Genomic DNA, 19,925 nt, shown 5'->3' with positions numbered 1-19,925 from the left:
TCCATTCATTTCTAGTGTTTTTTTTAGGCTAAAGGTGTTGAGTGCTTGTTTTGATTTTGAGCGTCGTCAGCTCATGCAGTGGTCGATCATGTGAATAATGCTCAATGGGATGCTTGCCAGGATTCGGGTTCACGCCCCCGTGGCTGGCAAATATGCTTCCATCACAACCCGTGGCAGGAGTTTGGCTCACGGCCCGTTAAATTTTGCACCTCATGCCCAATTATCCACTGTGTGGAATTCTCTGAAAGGTGAACATGGAGGCCTGGCTGTTGTTTTTCACTTTACCAGTTGCCACCTAGTGTGTCGCTGGCTTTTCAATGTCCATGTTTTTAGACAGCTGAGTAAAGACCCCCCCGCATAGCTAAATATAATAGGTACACATGCGGATGGACGCGTGCACGGCCTTTGGGGAGGACGCCTGGTTTTATTACGTGGTAATTCTCTGTGTATTTGGGAGCGTTACACTGCAGTAAAGGACACGGCGAGATCTATGACTTGCTACTAGGCTGTCGCCTGTCTCTACCGCACACATGTGTTGCTCACAATTGACTTTTTAACAGCATCCCTTTAGACCAGCATGTGTGTAAAAAATTTCCATCTGCCGCCATTGCATTTTTTCCTGCGTGTTCAATGCAAATATTGAGATATGGAGTTTTCTATTAGTGTCTTAAAGCAACAGTAAGGGATACAGTAGTATTTGCAACCAGGCTGTCCTACAGTTGTGACGTAGTCATTGTGCTAAAAATTAATCCAAAAATGCATTTTTTGATTAACTAAGTAAATAAAATCAGTTAGATGCAACAAGAGAGGTGTCCTACATGGTCCACTACCTATACTTTACCTTCTATTAGATTCTGAAGCTACAATGGAACCTCTGTAGTTGAACACGTTTCAACACTCAGGGCCCTGGTTAATTTTATTCGGAGGTTACTCCCATTTTTTCATACTTTTTTGTGTTAAGCAATGTTTGTACCATTTATAAATTATTATTATATCAATATTGTATTGTATAATTGTGTGAATGCTCCAATGCATTCACACATATGGTTTTCTACAACAAAATTAATCAATTTATTCAACTTCTTCTTCTCCAGATTTTGGCGCGTTCTACCTTCCACATTTTTCACCCGATTCAAACCGTTCTAACTTCAAACTGTTCAGCCTATTTGGGAATCGAGGGCTTTCTCTTGACAAATTCCCAGATTTCCCAGAATTCCAGGTTTTCCAGGACATTTTTCCCATTTGAAATTAATTGGCCATTTTTCAAACTTCCACCATTTCCACATTTTTCAACTGATTCAAACCATGCCACCTTCAACATATTCCACTCATCCTGAAAATTCAAACTATAATTTTTCCATGCTAAAATTTTTTTCCAAGAATTCCCAGAATTTCCTTTTTTTGAAACCCTTTTTTTCTCCTTTATTCTGGCGACTACTCCTTCCACATTTTTCAACCCACTTCAACTGTTCCACCGTCCAATCATTCCTCTTAATCCATACCTGCCAACCCTCCCGGATTTTCCGGGAGACTCCCGAAATTCAGCGCCTCTCCCGAAAATCTCCCGAAAATCTCCCGAAATTCAGGCGGAGCTGGAGGCCACGCCCCCTCCAGCTCCATGCGGACCTGAGTGAGGACAGCCTGTTTTCACGTTCACTTTCCCACAATATAAACAGTGTGTCTGCCCAATGACGTTATAACTGTAGAATGATCGAGGGCGAGTTATTGGTTTCTTATGTGGGTTTATTGTTAGGCAGTTTCATTAATGTCCTCCGAACGCGGTAACAACACACAACAACAGCAGTCACGTTTTTGTCTACCGTAAAGCAGTTCGTCTGCCGCAAACAGCAATGTTGTAACACTCTTAAAGAGGACAATGCTGCCATCTACAGTATATGCACCACAACACCTCCAAGCAACTTCCACCATTTACTAAGATCCTCCTCCATTCACATCCCTACTCCCCGGATTGTAAAAACCTAATGTAAACAATCGAATGTATTTTTAATGTATATACTTGTTCTTATGCTTTCCGAACTCACTATGTTCTCTGCTCGCTGTACATATCCTACTAAGTAAGACCTACACTGTTTCAATGTCCATTTCTCTGTTGATGCAATTGTTGATGACTGAAGTACTGATATCAACCAAAGCTCCTCATCCCACCCCCCAGATTGTAAATAATGTACAGTTTGTAAATAATTAAATGTATACTATGATGATTAACTTGTGTGATGACTGTATTATGCTGATAGTATATATTTGTACCATGAATTGATTAACGTGGACCCCGACTTAAACAAGTTGAAAAACTTATTTGGGTGTTACCATTTAGTGGTCAATTGTACGGAATATGTACTGAACTGTGCAATCTACTAATAAAAGTTCATGCATATGTGACAATAACATCTACGGCTTTTAGAGAGTGCAGTGCACAACTGAGCACACAACAGCTGTAAATATACTCCTCCAATCTTAACCACGCCTCCTGCCCCAACCCCGACCATGCCCCCGCCGTCCCACCTCCCGAAATCGGAGGTCTCAAGGTTTGGCAAGTATGTCTTAATCAGGACAACAAATAAAGTTGTTTTTTGAACTGGAAAAATTCCCGATTTTCACAAAATTCCTTAATACCGTTTCTCAATTAAAAATGTTACCACTTAACTATTTCTCGACCTATTTGAAAAATTCCAACACCAACCATTTCAACTCTTTCAGAACATTCAAGTCTTTTAACATTTACCAAAAAATTCCCGCTTTTCCCGAAATTCCCAAATTTCCATGAAATTCTTATTGAAAAGAATGGAACATTTTTCAAAGTACCACAATTCCCACATTTGTTATCTGATTCAAACTGTTCCAACTCCAAAAACGTTCAGCCTGTTCAAAATTGTGTGCTCTACTTCAACAATTAAAAAAAAATCCCGGATTTCCAAGAATTCGCAGTATTCAGGGACATTTTCTCCATTCAAAATGAATGATCAAATTTTAAAACTTCCACAAATCCCACATTTTAAAGCTATTCAAACCATTCCACCTTTAACACATTCCACTCATCCTGGACATTCAAACTAACACTTTCCCAAATTCCGTTTTTCCTGGAAATTCAAACTCTTCAACATTCAAACCATTCCAACATTCAAACTATTCTTACATTCATTCGACATTCTGTCAGCATTTCAATTTACCCTCTGCATTGGAGCATTCACATGCAGGTCCTTCAGAAATTGCCTCATCTAGTTCTTAACTATGTAGTGTATTTAATGAGATATTTTGTACCTAATTAACCCATTTTTGGACATAACTAACAGTTATTTCTGATGCAAAATAACAAATATAGTAATAATTATGATAATATATAATAACTTAAATTATCAAGACTTTCTGCCTCAATTACCACCAGAGACGGAACCCATTATAGCAGGGGAACCTATGGCTCTAGATCCAGATGAGGCTCTTTTGATGACTGCACCTGGCTCTCAGATAAATCTTAGTTGACATTGCTTAAAACGATAAGTAATGAATAATTCCGCTGGTAATCACTGTGTCAAAAATACATTCAAAATATAAAACATTCTCATGCATTTTAATCCATCCATCGGTTTTCTACCGCACCTGTTTAAGAAGTCGCATTATTGTTACGAAGTATTTTATTTATTGTTGGTTAGCTTCAGAATAACAATGTTATTAAAAAGAATAAGAGACTTATTATAGTCCAAAAATATTGGTCTTACTTAAAAATGCACGCGTTTAGTTGTATTCAGTCTTAAAAAAATATTATATGGCTCTCACGGAAATACTTTTTATAATATTTGGCTTGTATGACTCTCTCAGCCAAAAAGGTTCCCGACCCTTGCATTATAGGTAGCTCGCAAGACCAGTGCATTAGCGCTGTGCGCCACAGGCAGACTGACAATGTCAAGGGACAACTGCGATAATATCCTTAACGCTGACGGAATAGGAAGAGGCTAAGAATTAGTTTGCAGTAAAATTTCTATATGCCCTGACCAGTGTATAGCGAGGGGCGCCCCTGATGCCACTGGTTGACATCCAAGTTGTTCTAAAACAATCAAAAGGCTGTAATGCAAAGATTATTAATTAGTTTGCTGTCGTAAAACCTTAAAGTAGATTTTGGCAACTTGTTCACAAGTCGATGTTATCATCAAAGCGGCCTGACAGAAGCATTGGAAATTGACCACAAAGAATCTTTGAAGTCTTGAAGATGGAACAGGAAGGTGTTGGCAGAGCAATACTGTGATTTAGTGGTTTTTTATAGGCATTGCTGCTTGCCAATGTCTGCTAGTCCAGATTTGACTTTTCAGGAACACTCTGGTTGCTTTGTGGGTGTATTATAAAAAGGATCATTTATATTGTCGGTAAGCCTGGAAGCAGCTGAGTAGGTTCTGTGGTTTCTTTCAAGACCAAGCAGGTGGCTTTTTTCAATACAGCTGCCCTTAGATCAATTAGATAATGGAACTGTTGATATACGCTGAGGTTCAAAGGTTTTTTTTTTTGTTCTTCTTTTTCTTAAGCTGTTTCCGCTGATCCTATGAATAAAAATGTGATGGTCTGCCAAGTGTATAGAAACAAACATTTCCAACTATTAGTGTTTGGTTATTTATATGATTATATCTGGGGCATTAGTTGAAAACAGAGCAAAGGAAAGAAGAAAACCTGAGGGGAATGTACAGATTGGACCTTTGAACTGCAGTATGTGCCATACAGTGATATCTCTCAGGTACTTCCTGGATACAGGCCAACCATTTCTTCCTGTAGAAAATAATTCAAGAAGAAGAAAAATCAGTTCTCAGGTCAAACTGTTGCTATTATAAAACATTTATTAACTAAACATGCAATGTTTCATACTATTTAAAATGCTTAATGTTCATATGCGTGTAGAATCAACTTACAGTAATCGTCAACAACATAAAAAAATCATAGAAAAATCAAATGATAGCTAAGGTTAGTTAGGTACACACACACTGTTTTTGTCCACTCTTCGGGAACGCTAAAACTATTAAAATAATATATGTGAAAAATAACAACAGTAGTCAGTAGAGCAGGGAGGGGAGGTGCAAAAGGTGCCTGAGTGAGCAGCAGCACAGACAGACTGAGGAAAAAGTGCTGTTTGCGCTGACAGACTAGAAGGGGGGTCACATAAAATCTGTGAAGAAAATTGAGTAATTTTTTGGACGTAAAGAAGACGATTTTCTGCAACAAAAGTATTGATCTTACCGCGCTGTCCGATACAATACCCACCTTGGTATATATCATGGGTGTCAAACTCATTTTAGCACGCGGGCCAAACTATTAAAATCATGGCAGTAAAACAAAAAAATAAAGATAACTTCAGATTGTTTTCTTTGTCTTACTTTGGCCGAAAACAGAACAAACACATTCAAAAAATATTACAATAAAAATACAGAAAAATATACCGGCAGCGGTAAAGTTTATATCCATGAAGGAAAGAAGAAAGTGAATGAATGTTTATAACTGAATATATTTACATACGGTATGCATAAAAATGTGTTTTCTTTTGTATTATTTTTATAATAAATTAAGTAATGTTTATGACAACCTTTTTCCAAAACACAATATAGAATGTGAGATATAACAGGATAATGCATTAATTTATCATTTGTTTTTAAAACGTAACAAAAAAGTAGGACCCCATAAATTTACTGTAGGACCCCATTTTTATGACTTGATGGGGTCTCTGACACCCCATTTTGAAAATTCCTAGCGCCAACACTGATGGAGTATTGGTGCATGCAAAACAGCAGCAGGCGGCTGTGGCCTGTGGGCCGGTTCTAATACTAATCAAATATCATCCCGGGGACCATTGATAATAATTTGAGTGCCGGATCTGGCCCCGGGCCTTGACTTTGACACATATGGTATAGATACTATCAACATTTAAATCAATACAGATATGGACCATGTTTATTCACGCAATATTTCAGGATTGGAGGATTTAAATCTTGCTCAATGATTGGACAGAGTCATTATCTGTGTGCTGTATAGTGTTGATATTATTGTAGCAGACCAAACGCACTGCTTGATTGTTTTTATTTTTATGTGTGGAGTCTGTTACAAATTAGAAATTAATCTCTTTAACTGTTTTTACGGGTTGGTACCTGTGTATTTGGGATCCCCTAGTCTTGAAAATGTGAAAGCAAACCTTGGAGGCATGGTGGAGATATTTATAAAACAATCTTGCCTTCTTCCATAAATGCTCCAAACGAGCTGTTTGGAATTTTGGGCAGTGACTTATTTTGCCTTAGTTACATAAGCAGTTATGTCAGAGGTTTAACCAAAGAGCTTTGCGCAAGTCTATCATTTTTATACAGTTGTAATCCAAAGTTGTGGTCAATAAGTTCCTTATTTTTCTCTATCCTCTACTATGCATTGATTAACGTGGACCCCTGAAAAACCTATTTGGGTGTTACCATTTATTGTAGGGAATATGTACTGTATTGTGCAATCTACTAATAGAAGTTTCAATCAACTTGGGGTCGAAGTTATACTTTTTAGCGCTTCCATATTAAATTTACTGACAGGTATAACATAGAATTATTTTCTACTTTTTATTAGAAAAGGCAACAGCAGAGGATTTTAGCATGGAGAACAAGAACACACGTCTTTTTTTTGTGCATTCTAAACATTAAAGGGGAACATTATCACAATTTCAGAAGGGTTAAAACCAATAAGAATCAGTTCCCACTGGCTTATTTTATTTTTTGAAGTTTTTTTCAAAATTTTACCCATCATGGAAAAGGCTTTAAAGTGCCTGATTTTCGCTATCTGTGAAGCCACCGTCCATTTTCCTATGACGTCATCCAGTGATGCTAATACAAACAAACATGGCTGATAGCACAGCAAGATATAGCGACATTAACTCAGATTCTGACTCAGGTTTCAGAGGCTTAAGCGATTCAACAGATTACGCATGTATTGAAACTGATGGTTGGAGTATGGAGGCAGATAACGAAAACGAAATTGAAGAAGAAACTGAAGCTATTGAGCGAATAGCTATTGACGCTATTCGGCCATGTCTGCCTTAGCATCGCCGGTAAAATGTGCAGACCAAACGATCGGGACTTTCGCATCTTGTGACACTGGAGCAACTTAAATCCGTCGATTGGTAAGTGTTTGTTTGGCATTAAAGGTGGGTGGAGGGAAACGCTGGATGCAAATATAGCTACAAATGTACATACAGCTAGCCCAAATAGCATGTTAGCATCGATTAGCTGGCAGTCATGCCGCGACCAAATATGTCTGATTAGCACATAAGTCAATAACATCAACAAAACTCACCTTTGTGATTTTGTTGACTTTATCGTTGGAAATGCATCTGCAGGTTATCCATACATTTCTGTGCCATGTCTGCCTTAGCATCGCCGGTAAAATGTGCAGACCAAACGATCGGGACTTTCGCATCTTGTGACACTGGAGCAACTTAAATCCGTCGATTTGTAAGTGTTTGTTTAGCATTAAATGTGGGTGGAGGGAAAGGCTGGATGCAAATATCGCTACAAATGTACATACAGCTAGCCTAAATCGCATGTTCGCATCGATTAGCATGCCGTGCTAATCGATGCACACTCTACGTAAATCAACTTGAATCCGTCCCTGATCGTGTTATTACACCCTCCCACAACACACCGACGAGGCATGATGTCTCCAAGGTACGGAAGAGAGTCGAAAAAACGGAAAATAACAGAGCTGATTTGACTGGATGTTTGTAATGTGTTTGAGAAAATGGCGGATTGACTACCTAGGTGACGTGACGTCATCGCTCCGAGAGCAAACAATAGAAAGGCGTTTAATTCGCCAAAATTCACCCATTTAGAGTTCGGAAATCGGTTAAAAAAATATATGGTCTTTTTTCTGCAACATCAAGGTATATATTGACGCTTACATAGGTCTGGTGGTAATTTAACAAAAGGTGGCTAACAATGCAGCAAAAGGGGATCGACCAATAGTGACTCTAAAACGCTCTAAAACATCTAAAACTTCCAAAACGCTTCATTTACATGTTGTAACAAGCATATTACCAAAGCTGTAGGGACATTGTAATTGTAAGAGCTAACACCGCCCAACTATTTCTCTGGCATCATTACACATTGTCTTGCTAATATTATTGGTTGTGACCCACCATAAGATAAAGAAGAAGCTTGAGCTGCATCAGCTGTATTGCCTTCGGGTTTGGATAAAAAAATTCTAGGTAATAAATCATACGTCTCACGTGTATGGTAGAAATTTGTGGCACCAAGCCGGGAATTTGGTTAACCTTGAAAATCTACATGCTACCAACTTGATACAAAATCACTCTCATCAAATGAAACACATAACAACGAAAATCGTTGCTATGCCCGCCGTGAAATGAATGCTCCCAAGAAAGTAGTTTTGGTAATACTTAAAAAAAAAAAAACTACGTAAATGTTACATGTTATCATTAATGTGCCTGTTACTACATTACATATTGTATACACTTCCATCATGTATATAACACATCATTGGAGGTTTTTTAGAGGGCTTTATAGGCAGGATAGCTCAAATCCCCTTTACCTCCATTACTAGCTGCCTCTGACGAGCAGTATTTTATATTTTCAGTACACAGAAAAGTGTTCTTGACTCACATAAAAATGATGATTTATGGGCAAAATTTCCCCCCAAAAGTGCAGTTCCCCTTTAAGATTTATTTGTACCAGCCTTTACTGCCTTATTGCCTTTTCAGCCCAATCAGTCACAAAGTACAAAATTCATTTAACCGTAATTAGAACCTTGATTACTAATGACTATGTAGGGCTAAATGGCTTGTTCAAACTTCAAAATTGCGTCTACTATTAGTAGACGTGTCGCAGGTGATATACTAAGATCAATTGATAACGAGTACAAAGGTGGTGTAGATTGCCCTATATACATTCAGTTTTTGCATGTACACAAAATGTCACCATGGAGACACTAATTTCCTTCCACATTTATGGCATCATATGGTGCAACATGCAGCACTAATATATTATGTACCACCTTTTCCAAGATATATTGATGCAACAGAACCTATTTTCTAGCACCCTGAAGGTGCACTCTGGGAGGTGCTGAGGTGTTGTGATGGTGCGTCTGGATACTTTGCAATTTTTTTCATAGCGATATAGTGTACACTAATATATTTCTTATAGGAAAAAAAACCATAAATAAACTCGCCAGCAGTTGTAATAAGTCCTTAAAGTCACCCAGCAGCTAAGAGTTTAAAAAAAATAATAATAATTTTCAAATTAATTAGAAAATAGAAATCTAAAATGATGTTACCGAATAAATCAGGGCTATTCAACTACACAATGAAGAGGGCCACAGTTTAAAGAGCTCAAGGTCTCAGGGGCCGGACCTCAAAATTTAGATGTTAATTTACAAACCCCATTTCCATATGAGTTGGGAAATTGTGTTAGATGTAAATATGAACGGAATACAATGATTTGCAAATCCTTTTCAACTCATATTCAATTCAATGCACTACAAAGACAAGATACTTGATGTTCAAACTCATACATTTAATTTTTTGGTCAAATAATAATTAACTTAGAATTTAATGGCTGCAACATGTGCCAAAGTAGTTGGGAAAGGGCATGTTCACCACTGTGTTACATCACCTTTTCTTTTAACAACACTCAATAAACGTTTGGGAACTGAGGAAACTAATTGTTGAAGCTTTGAAAGTGGAATTATTTCCCATTCTTGTTTTATGTAGAGCTTTAGTCATTCAACAGTCCGCGGTCTCCTCTGTAGTATTTTACGCTTCATAATGCGCCACACATTTTCGATGGTAGACAGGTCTGGACTGCAGGCGGGCCAGGAAAGTACCCGCACTCTTTTTTTACGAAGACAAGCTGTTGTAACACGTGCTGAATGTGGCTTGGCATTGTCTTGCTGAAATAAGCAGGGGCGTCCATGAAAAAGACGGCGCTTAGATGGCAGCATATATTGTTCCAAAACCTGTATGTACCTTTAAGCATTAATGGTGCCTTCACAGATGTGTAAGTTACCCATGCCTTGGGCACTAATGCACTGCCATACCATCACAGATGCTGGCTTTTGAACTTTGCGTCAATAACAGTCTGGATGGTTCGCCTCCCCTTTGGTTCGGATCACACGATGTCGAATAATTCCAAAAACAATTTGAAAGGTGGACTCGTCAGACAACAGAACACTTTTCCACTTTGCATCAGATGATCTCGGGCCCAGAGAAGCCGGCAGCGTTTCTGGATGTTGTTGATAAATGGCTTTTGCTTTGCATAGTAGAGCTTTAACTTGCACTTACAGATGTAGCGATGAACTGTATTTAGTGACAGTGGTTTTCTGAAGTGTTCCTGAGCCCATGTGGTGATATCCTTTAGAGATTAATGTCGGTTTTTTGATACAGTGCCGTCTGAGGGATCGAAGGTCACGGTCATTCAATGTTGGTTTCCGGCCATGCCGCCTACGTGGAGTGATTTTTCCAGATTGTCTGAACCTTTTGATGATATTATGGACCATAGATGTTGAAATCCCTAAATGTCTTGCAATTGCACTTTGAGAAACGTTGTTCTTAAACTGTTTGACTATTTGCTGACGCAGTTGTGGACAAAGAGGTGTACCTCGCCCCATCCTTTCTTGTGGAAGACTGAGCATTTTTTGCGAAGCTGTTTTTATACCATATCATGGCACCCACCTGTTCCCAACTAGCCTGCACACCTGTGGGATGGATGTTCCAAATAAGTGTTTGATGAGCATTCCTCAACTTTATCAGTATTTATTGCCACCTTTCCCAACTTCTTTGTCACGTGTTGCTTGCATCAAATTCTAAAGATAATGATTATTTGCAAAACATTTTTTTTTATCAGTTTGAACATCAAATATGTTGTCTTTGTAGCATATTCAACTGAATATGGGTTTAAAATTATTAGCAAATCATCGTATTCCGTTTATATTTACATATAACACAATTTTCCAACTCAAATGGAAACGGGGTTTGTGTAATGTGCCTCTGCAGGTTATATTCCTTTAAGACAGATCTGGGCAAATTAAGGCCCGGGGGCCGCATGCATCCCGTCAAGCCTTTTAATCTGGCCTGCTGAACATTCCCAAATAACTTGTTTTAGATCTTTAAGATGGAAACAGTAAATGCCATTATGATGTGCATTGATGTTTTCAAATGACCGTAAGTCTTGAACTAAACAAAGTATTTAAGTGGTTGGAATCTGTGCTTTTGCATAACATACTAGTTACTATGGTAATCTAATTTAGTTACTATGGTAATATAAGTCACAGCAGCTCAGAGGAGGCACCAAGCAGTGTGGGTGGGGAGCGTTTCCACAGAGCGGCCAGCCTGAAATGCGGGTGTCAGGGACAAACGCTGAAGGAGATTGTTACAACAAAGTTCTAAAGTTTAGTGATATATAATCAGATATATCAGATTTTAGGTGTTTTTTTTTTTTAAAGTTAAAGTTCGAGTTAACGTACCAATGATTGTCACACACATAGTAGATGTCGCGAAATTATTCTTTGCATTTGACCCATCACTCTTGATCAACCCCTGGGAGGTGAGGGGCGCCCGGGAATCATTTATGGGGATTTAACCCCCAATTCCAACCCTTAATGCTAAATGCCAAGCAGGGAGGTAATGAGTCACATTTTTTAAAGACTTTGGTATGACTCGGCCGGGATTTTAAGTCACGACCTACCGATCTCAGGGCGGACACTCTAACCACTAGGCCACTGAGTAGGTTTTACCCTTTGTGTTCATATTTCACTGTTTGTGGCATTTTTGTTACGTTTCACTTGATTGTAAAATATGTCGATCGAGAGAGGGTGTGACGTCCATATGTTGTCAATATTCAGTGTTTTATCGTTTGTAGTTAATATTGTAAATCCCACATTCTTCATTTTTATTTACATTCTGGGTGTCTCATTCAGTAAAAAAAAAAAAAAATTCCTTTCCGTTTGTCAAGGCGGTCTGTCATAACGTTTTTTAGCATTCAATCAGACATTATTGTGAGTTTTTGTATTAGTGTTCCTAAAAATAGATATACCGGCCCCCAGACATATTTGTTTCTCTAAATTTGGACCCCGGAGGCAAAATATTTGCCCAGGCCTGCTTTACGACTATATTTACTTATTTACAAAGTAAGCACATCACCCTTCACACTGCGCTGTCAATATATTCATTATTCTGCCCTCGCGACTCATTTCCAACGTGTGCGGCTGGACAGAGTTAACAAGTTCTGTTGATTATAGATGTTCTTTCTTTTGAATTATTTTTGTCCCTCAGTTTTATTTCTTTATATGTCTGCCTTTATTTAGGTTTGTAAGACTGAATCCATCCGTGGCGCAGTGGCAGAGTGGCCGTGCGCAGTGGCAGAGTGGCCGTGCGCAACGCGAGGGTCCCTGGTTCAATCCCCACATAGTACCAACTTCGTCACGTCCGTTATGTCCTGAGCAAGACACTTCACCCTTGCTCCTGATTGGTGCTGGTTAGCGCCTTGCATGATAGCTCCCTCCATCAGTGTGTGAATGTGTGTGTGAATGGATGAATGTGGAAGTAGTGTCAAAGCGCTTTGAGTACCTTGAAGGTAGAAAAGCGTTATACAAGTACATCCATCCATCCATTTTCTACCGCTTATTCCCTTTCGGGGTCGCGGGGGGCGCTGGCGCCTAACCCATTTATTATTTATTGTGTATTTTACATAAATATTTTCCATTGTGTTATAGAAATAAAATACAATGTTAAGTGTTAATGCACACAGCAAAATTGCACACGTGATTTAACACAATTAAACCAAAGATCTAGCTTTATCGCCCTATGCTGGTCAAATTCAGAGCTACATATATTGAACCAGTTTTGATCGCTCGAGTTAAACAGCCAAAAACAACACAACTACGAAGACAAAACAAATCAAAGTCAGCCATTTCTATATATTCATTCTTTGCTGTCCAGTCGCTGCTAAAGTCTGATGTTTCAGATTTAAAAACATTTTTTAGTCGATAGTGCCATCTTCTTTTACTCACCCAATGATGCTTCATTGTGACACATATGCTTCGCTGTTTCACCCTGCAGGGTGGCGGGAGTACTGCATACATGAGCAAGCCTGTTTTGAATAGTTTCATTAAGCCTATTTGGGTGATGTTCGGCGGGGCATACTTAAAGCTTTGGTGGGCCGGATGTGGCCTGCGGACCGCCAGTTGAATAGGCCTGGAATACTCTATATATCTAAGAGTTTTTTATATCTGACAGTCCAACTTTGTTGGACACAGAGGGAATATTTGCAATGCGACCCCCTCTTTTCTCACAGCTATTTGTGTGTAGCTGTGCCTGTTTGCACATTCTTAGACGTACTAAATAAAGACGCAAAACAGCCGTTGTAAAAGAGTTTCTCGGTCTTGATTAATCACATTGCGAGCCTTTAATGATAATCTCTGCATCTTGTTCTCCCAATATTGTGGACATTCTGACGATCAGTATATATTCTGCATATTCAGGTGTCAAACTTAAGGCCCGGGGGCCAGATTTGGCCCGCGACATCATTTTATCTGGCCCACAAACACCTGAAAATAATATGTGTAAATAAAGTAATTAATATTTTCTCACTAAATGTGATATTTTTTTTCAGAAATAAATATATGAACTACCTGAAATTGCATACATTTTAAACTTTAATAATGTCCATTATTGCAAAAATATTACAGTATGTTATCATACTTTCCAAACATTTTTTGTCAAAATAAAAATAAATACTTAAATATCTGCTTGACTTATGACTTTACAGCAAACTACCCATCAAATTGATAAACATGACAATACATTTTGCGGTGTTCTTTAGAGTATATTATTGTAAATTGAAAAAAACAAAAACATTTTTGCATTAAAATTCTGTTGACTGAGCTGCCGTATTTTTACTGTAAAGTCTTGCTTTCAACAGTGTATTACTGTAAATGTAAAGACGGTACGTTTGTTTTTATAGTACAAAAACCGGTTGCTAGGTTGCCAGAATAAAAAATAGATATATAAATACAATTTTTAGAAGAACGATTTTACAGTAACATTTTGTAAATGCAAAGTTTTTACTGTAAAATCTACAGTCTACTTAAAACAATTTATATAATTAATAATGAAATCCAGAGGCAAATTCATACATTATTCGCTGCTACAAGCGGCCCTCTGATGGCAGCCATAACTGATGTGGCCTTCAAAGAAAACCCTTTGACATCTCTAATGTAGACACACTAAAATTTTGCTCCCAGCTTGCACGTGTTTTAATACACGCAAACTTTTCGTAGCTCAGGCCCAATTATTATGTGTGTGTCGACACTGCAGACTTACTGCTTGTATTGTGAGTCCTATATATTATTTTTGAATAAGTTGGAAAACTACTTCAGGAAAAAGCCAGACAAAATGACTTTTCACAGTCTTGTGACATACCCCGAGGTCTTATATGTTGACGTCTTTGGTCATGCATGACGGACAATAGGTAGACATTTTGACAAAAATGTAGGTCAAAGTCCAAACTCTGAGATGCTTTGGTGCATTTGACCATAGAGGTTCCACTCTGTATTAGTGTTTGGGACTACAATATAGTCGGCAGTGAGTGTACGGTATTTTCATTTCTTTTAGTATGGTACGGTATGCTCTTTATTTTTTATTTCCTATTTAAAGAGCCTGAGTCCACTCGTATTAAAAGAGCAAGTAAATACGCCACCCCATCCTGAATTCACGCCACTGTCTACCAAAATACTGACTTCTTTTCTGGGAACCCTGAGCTATCACAGAAACAATTCCCATGCAGCAGTCAAGCCATTGTTCTGTATTGATACCATGAATCACTCCTTTTTTTCTCGGGAATGTATTTTAAGAGGATGTGCTTATCTGCCTGAGTGATCTGAGCATGTGCAGCAAACATAGCAGGCTTATTGCTGTCTGTGCTACATCTGATGAGCTGATTCTGTGGACGGACTGTTGGACATTAGTCCGAGGATACCCTTGTGAAGGGTTTATAAATAGATTACTTTGCGGCCGTAAATTGTCAATACACAGTTGTAAATGACTCACCGTTTATCTGCAAGGTTGTTAATTACTGCCATACCTAATAGCGATCCAATATAAGGAAAAATGACTTTCTCACGATATTATAAAACTAGTAGGTGTCCCAAGAGCAGTTCTTCTCAAATAAACAATGAGATGTCCCCAGGGATCCTGCTTTATCAGTTTAATGCAGTATCATGCTTTAAACTTCGCTTAAAAACCTGTGTACCTGCGAAACGTGGTCATTGTAGCCATTAATCCTGTCTTCGTCATGTTGATAACATTTTTTTTTTTTTTTTTACAAAAATATGAACAAATTGTTTCATTCATTTTTGCTTTGTAGGTTAAAGTCTGTTATATATTGGACTTGAAATTATTATTATTTATTGAGTTTAATTTTATTTTTAAAAATCAAACGGTTCAAGTCAGTCAAAAAATGTTTATAGCAATGGTGTCATGTCTTTTTGATCATGTCTTGTTTGGCTATGTTCTGTTGACCTTTGCACTCTGTCAGTTCCTGTTTTTTCACTCCCTGTTTTGTCACCATGACTTCCAATCAGTTCACCTGTCCTCACAACTCACGCACCTGTTTTCAATCACCACATCAGTATTTAAGCTTGTCATTTTCCAGTCAGTCCTTCTGGCGTCATTGTGTTCTTTTCTTGCTCTGTCCATGCTCGTTTTTTATGCCAAAGTCCACAGTATGCTATTGTCAAGCCACAGTAAGTGTTTTTTGTTTCATGTCCAAAGTTTAGTCTTAATGTTAGTTTTGTTTCCTTAATCAAGTTGTGCTTTCGCCTTGTGCGCCTTTTTGTTTTCACCTTTTCTGACTTAGATTAAATCATGTTTTTACCTGAACGCCATGTTTCGAGTAGTCCGTCTGCCTGCCTGGGAGAACGACCCCGCAGCAAGCTTCGACCCCCCCCATCGTGACAAAAGTTGCCCAAACTGCGGCCCGCGGGCCAGGTACCGCGCGCAAGCATCTGAAATCGCCCGTAGTCCGTAGTCCTGAATAAAAAAAAAGTTTAGTTTTTATTTATTTATTTATTTGTTGTATTATTATTTTTTAAATATGTCCTTTCTAGGCCATCCATCAATCCATTTTCTACAGCTCGTTACTCTCGGGGTCTCCTAGCCGTTTAGGCAAAACATGTAGTTTAAAAATGCATTTTCCCATCGATAACGTGACGTCATCACGCTTGCGCCGTAGTGTTGGGCAAGCGGGCGGCAAGTGTGCGGCAAGTTGTCTGCTGAAGTATGCAGTAACATCTTTTGTCATTCCCCATTCAATTATTTTGTCAAAATTAAAAATGACAAGCTGTAAAAATGTATTATTAATCTACTTGTTCATCTATCGTTAATACCTGGTTACTTTCTCTTTCAACATGTTCTATCTACACTTCTGTTAAAATGTAACAATTACTTATTCTTCTGTTGTTCGGATGCTTTACATTAGTTTTGGATGATACCACAAATTTAGGTATCGATCCGATACCAAGTAGTTACAGGATCATACATTGGTCATTACTTAAGTTCTCTTGTGTCCAGGGACATATTTCATGAGTTTATGAATATAATATGAATAAAAAATGTAAAAAAAAAGAAAACATATTTTGTGACGATAAAAAATATTGATGTAATCATAATGGAATACGCTATTGTACTTGGTATCATTACAGTCAGGTGTAGATCCACCCATGGCATTTGTTTACATTGTGACGCCGGTGAGCTATTGTGTCCTCCAGTGGTGTGTAGTGAAGCATGTTTAGCTATTCCTCGACCTGCAGGGATGGTACTTGTAAGAAAATTACTTTATTTGTCGCCATGTAGGCAAGGATTACTGATTTAGAAATAGCTAAAACAGTGGCGATTGCGATCAGCAGCTAATTAGCTAGCCATGTTTTAAAGCACCTTTTCCTGTGTGCGTTTCAGTGTTACAGCTTCACCTGTATCGTTAGTTTTTAAGCTAAACTACTTCCATTGTCCCTTTTTTGTCTACACACTGTGTCTGCTTGTAAGTACTCGGTGATTGTGCGCTGCCGAACATGCTCCTATGCTTGTAAAACCAGCAATGTCACAACGTGACGACGACGTGCCGTCATGCCTGTAAAAAAAAAATATCGCGAACCTGTAATTTTCAAACTGAGTATAGTACCATTTTTGATTCATTAGTACCGCGATACTATAGTAGTACCGGTATACCGTACAATCCTAGTTCCCAGTAGGGTTTATTAGGAGCACTTTTTAAATCTATATTTCCAGCATCATGGCTAGATTTTGGACAACACCCCTCTAATACACTGTTTTGGGACCTCTGAGACTTCTTCAAAATAATTGAATATTAGCAAAATGTGGGACTTTAAATCAATAGTTCTGCCATCACCACCATGTTTTTAGTCATTTTGACAGTTTCTTGCGTGCCATCTGTATATGAAACTTTTCAAAAACTTTACTCACCTGTTAGCGTGTTTGCTTTACGTTTGGTTGTGTTGCTTTAATTGGATGCCAAAACAATTAGTTTTTTGTACCTTTTTTTTTTTGCCCAGCAGGCGAGCATGTTGAGTGTTCTTGTTTTTCCACTGTTTGAAAAGGGAGGTCGATCAGGTTCAGGTACAGGCAATGGCTTTGGCTCAGCTGAGTGATCTGCTTTCAAGAATGAAATTTTAGGGAGCATTCCCTCGGAACCTAATCCCTTCAATCAAGGGGTCCACTTCCCACCAAAGTTGCTGTGAATGTCGTATTTGCTGCCGTCGCCCCCTTTTGTGTCCTTTCAGGAGGTATTGTGTGACATCCTTTCTGCACTCTCAAGGCCCCTCCTTTTTTTCTCCCTAAAAATGACCTGACCAAGTGAGGTGATATATTTGGTAGTGAGAGAGACTTTACCACACAACTTGAACACAGCATTACTGAATGGACAACAATCAACCATACAGGATGTTGTGGACACATTAATTATATGCATCAACAATTATAATCCTGTCATTCGATCTGCCTATGGGGAGGTTAAAAACCCTATAAGAATTAAATTACGCATATTACTCTTGTATCTTGCTTTGTTTTTATTTTCTTTCATTATTAGAGGTCACAAATGAAACAAAATATTTGCTAGCTTGCAACAAGTAGAAGAGAATGGCTCAGATTTTTCTTACCTAGTAACGCCACGTTTGCACATTCACTCGTTGCTAGGTAGAATTCACAGGGCACAACTCACAACAGTTTATATAATTTTGTCATGCCGCATGGGTAGAGAAAAGTCAAGGAGACATGGAATTAAAACATAACACAGATGACCCCCCCCCCAAAAAAAACTGATACGAATGATGATCAACTACATATGTATATACAGGCCTCAAATTTAAACTTTTTAAGGTAAAGGCAAGTGTTGCCTTAAAGGAGAGCTTATTATATATATATATATACCCGAACGCCTCCCTAGGGATGTGTTTAGGGCACGTCCAGCTGGTAGGAGGCCACGGGGAAGACCCAGGACACGTTGGAAAGACTATGTCTCCCGGCTGGCCTGGGAACGCCTCGGGATCCCCCGGGAAGAGCTAGACGAAGTGGCTGGAGATAGGGAAGTCTGGGCTTCCCTGCTTAGGCTGCTGCCCCCGCGACCCGACCTCGGATAAGCGGAAGATGATGGATGGATGGATGGATGGATATATATCTATATCTCAAACCCTGTTTCCATATGAGTTGGGAAATTGTGTTGGATGTAAATATAAACGGAATACAATGATTTGCAAATCATTTTCAACCCATATTCTGTTGAATATGCTACAAAGACAACATATTTGATGTTCAAACGGATAAACTTTTTTTTTTTTTTTTTTTTGCAAATAATCATTACCTTTAGAATTAGATGCCAGCAACAAAGAAGTTGGGAAAGGTGGCGATAAATACTGATAAATTTGAGGAATGCTCATCAAACACTTATTTGGAACATCCCACAGGTGTGCAGGCTAATTGGGAACAGGTGGGTGCCATGATTGGGTGTAAAAACAGCTTCCCAAAAAATTGCTCAGACTTTCACAAGAAAGGGTGGGGCAGGTACACCCCTTTCTCCACAACTGTGTGAGCAAATAGTCAAACAGTTCAAGAACAATGTTTCTCAAAGTGCTATTGCAATAAATTTAGGGATTTCAACATCTACGGTCCATAATATCATCAAAAGGTTCAGAGAATCTGGAGAAATCACTCCACGTAAGCGGCATGGCCGGAAACCGACGTTGAATGACCGTGACCTTCGATCCCTCAGACGGCACTGTATCAAAAACTTACATCAATCTCTAAAGGATATCACCACATGGGCTCAGGAACACTTCAGAAAACCATTGTCACTAAATACAGTTGGTCGCTACATCCGTAAGTGCAAGTTAAAGCTCTACTATGCAAAGCGAAAGCCATTTATTAACAACATCCAGAAACGCCGCCGGCTCTTCTGGGCCTGAGATCATCTGAGATGGACTGATGCAAAGTGGAAAAGTGTTCTTTAGTCTGACGAGTCCACATTTCAAATTGTTTTTGGAAATATTCGACATTGTGTCACCCGTACAATGCCAAGCCACATTCAGCACGTGTTACAACAGCGTGGCTTCGTAAAAAAAAGAGTGCGGGTACTTTCCTGGCCCGCCTGCAGTCCAGACCTGTCTGCCATCGAAAATGTGTGGCGTATTATGAAGCGTAAAATACGACAGCGGAGTCCCCGGACAGTTGAAAGACTGAAGGTCTACATAAAACAAGAATGGGAAATAATTCCACTTTCAAAGCTTCAACAATTAGTTTCCTCAGTTCCCAAACGTTTATTCCATCCATCCATTTCCTACCGCTTATTCCATTTGGGGTTGCGGGGGGCGCTGGTGCCTATCTC

General features: G+C 38.8%; 1 protein-coding gene across 4 annotated transcripts in view; it reads left to right on the top strand.

Annotated features, from left to right (window-relative positions):
• The window catches only part of LOC133568414 (laminin subunit alpha-3-like), a 183,812-nt gene that overhangs the window by 7,568 nt on the left and 156,319 nt on the right, over positions 1 to 19,925 (top strand). Inside the window, exon 1 of one of the 4 annotated variants that reach the window (XM_061920319.1) lies at positions 15,727 to 15,777. The exons of the other annotated variants lie outside the window; for them this stretch is intronic. Within the exon in view, the coding sequence (XP_061776303.1) occupies positions 15,742 to 15,777 (36 nt within the window). The 5' untranslated portion in view covers positions 15,727 to 15,741. Of the gene's footprint in view, positions 1 to 15,726; positions 15,778 to 19,925 lie in introns of those variants that run through there. 4 annotated transcript variants of the gene reach the window in all.

Source organism: Nerophis ophidion, linkage group LG14 (assembly GCF_033978795.1).
Source record: "Nerophis ophidion isolate RoL-2023_Sa linkage group LG14, RoL_Noph_v1.0, whole genome shotgun sequence".
In the NCBI taxonomy this organism is placed as follows: domain Eukaryota; kingdom Metazoa; phylum Chordata; class Actinopteri; order Syngnathiformes; family Syngnathidae; genus Nerophis; species Nerophis ophidion.
Note: the sequence above shows the minus strand (reverse complement) of the source record. Positions and strands in the feature narration are given on the sequence as shown.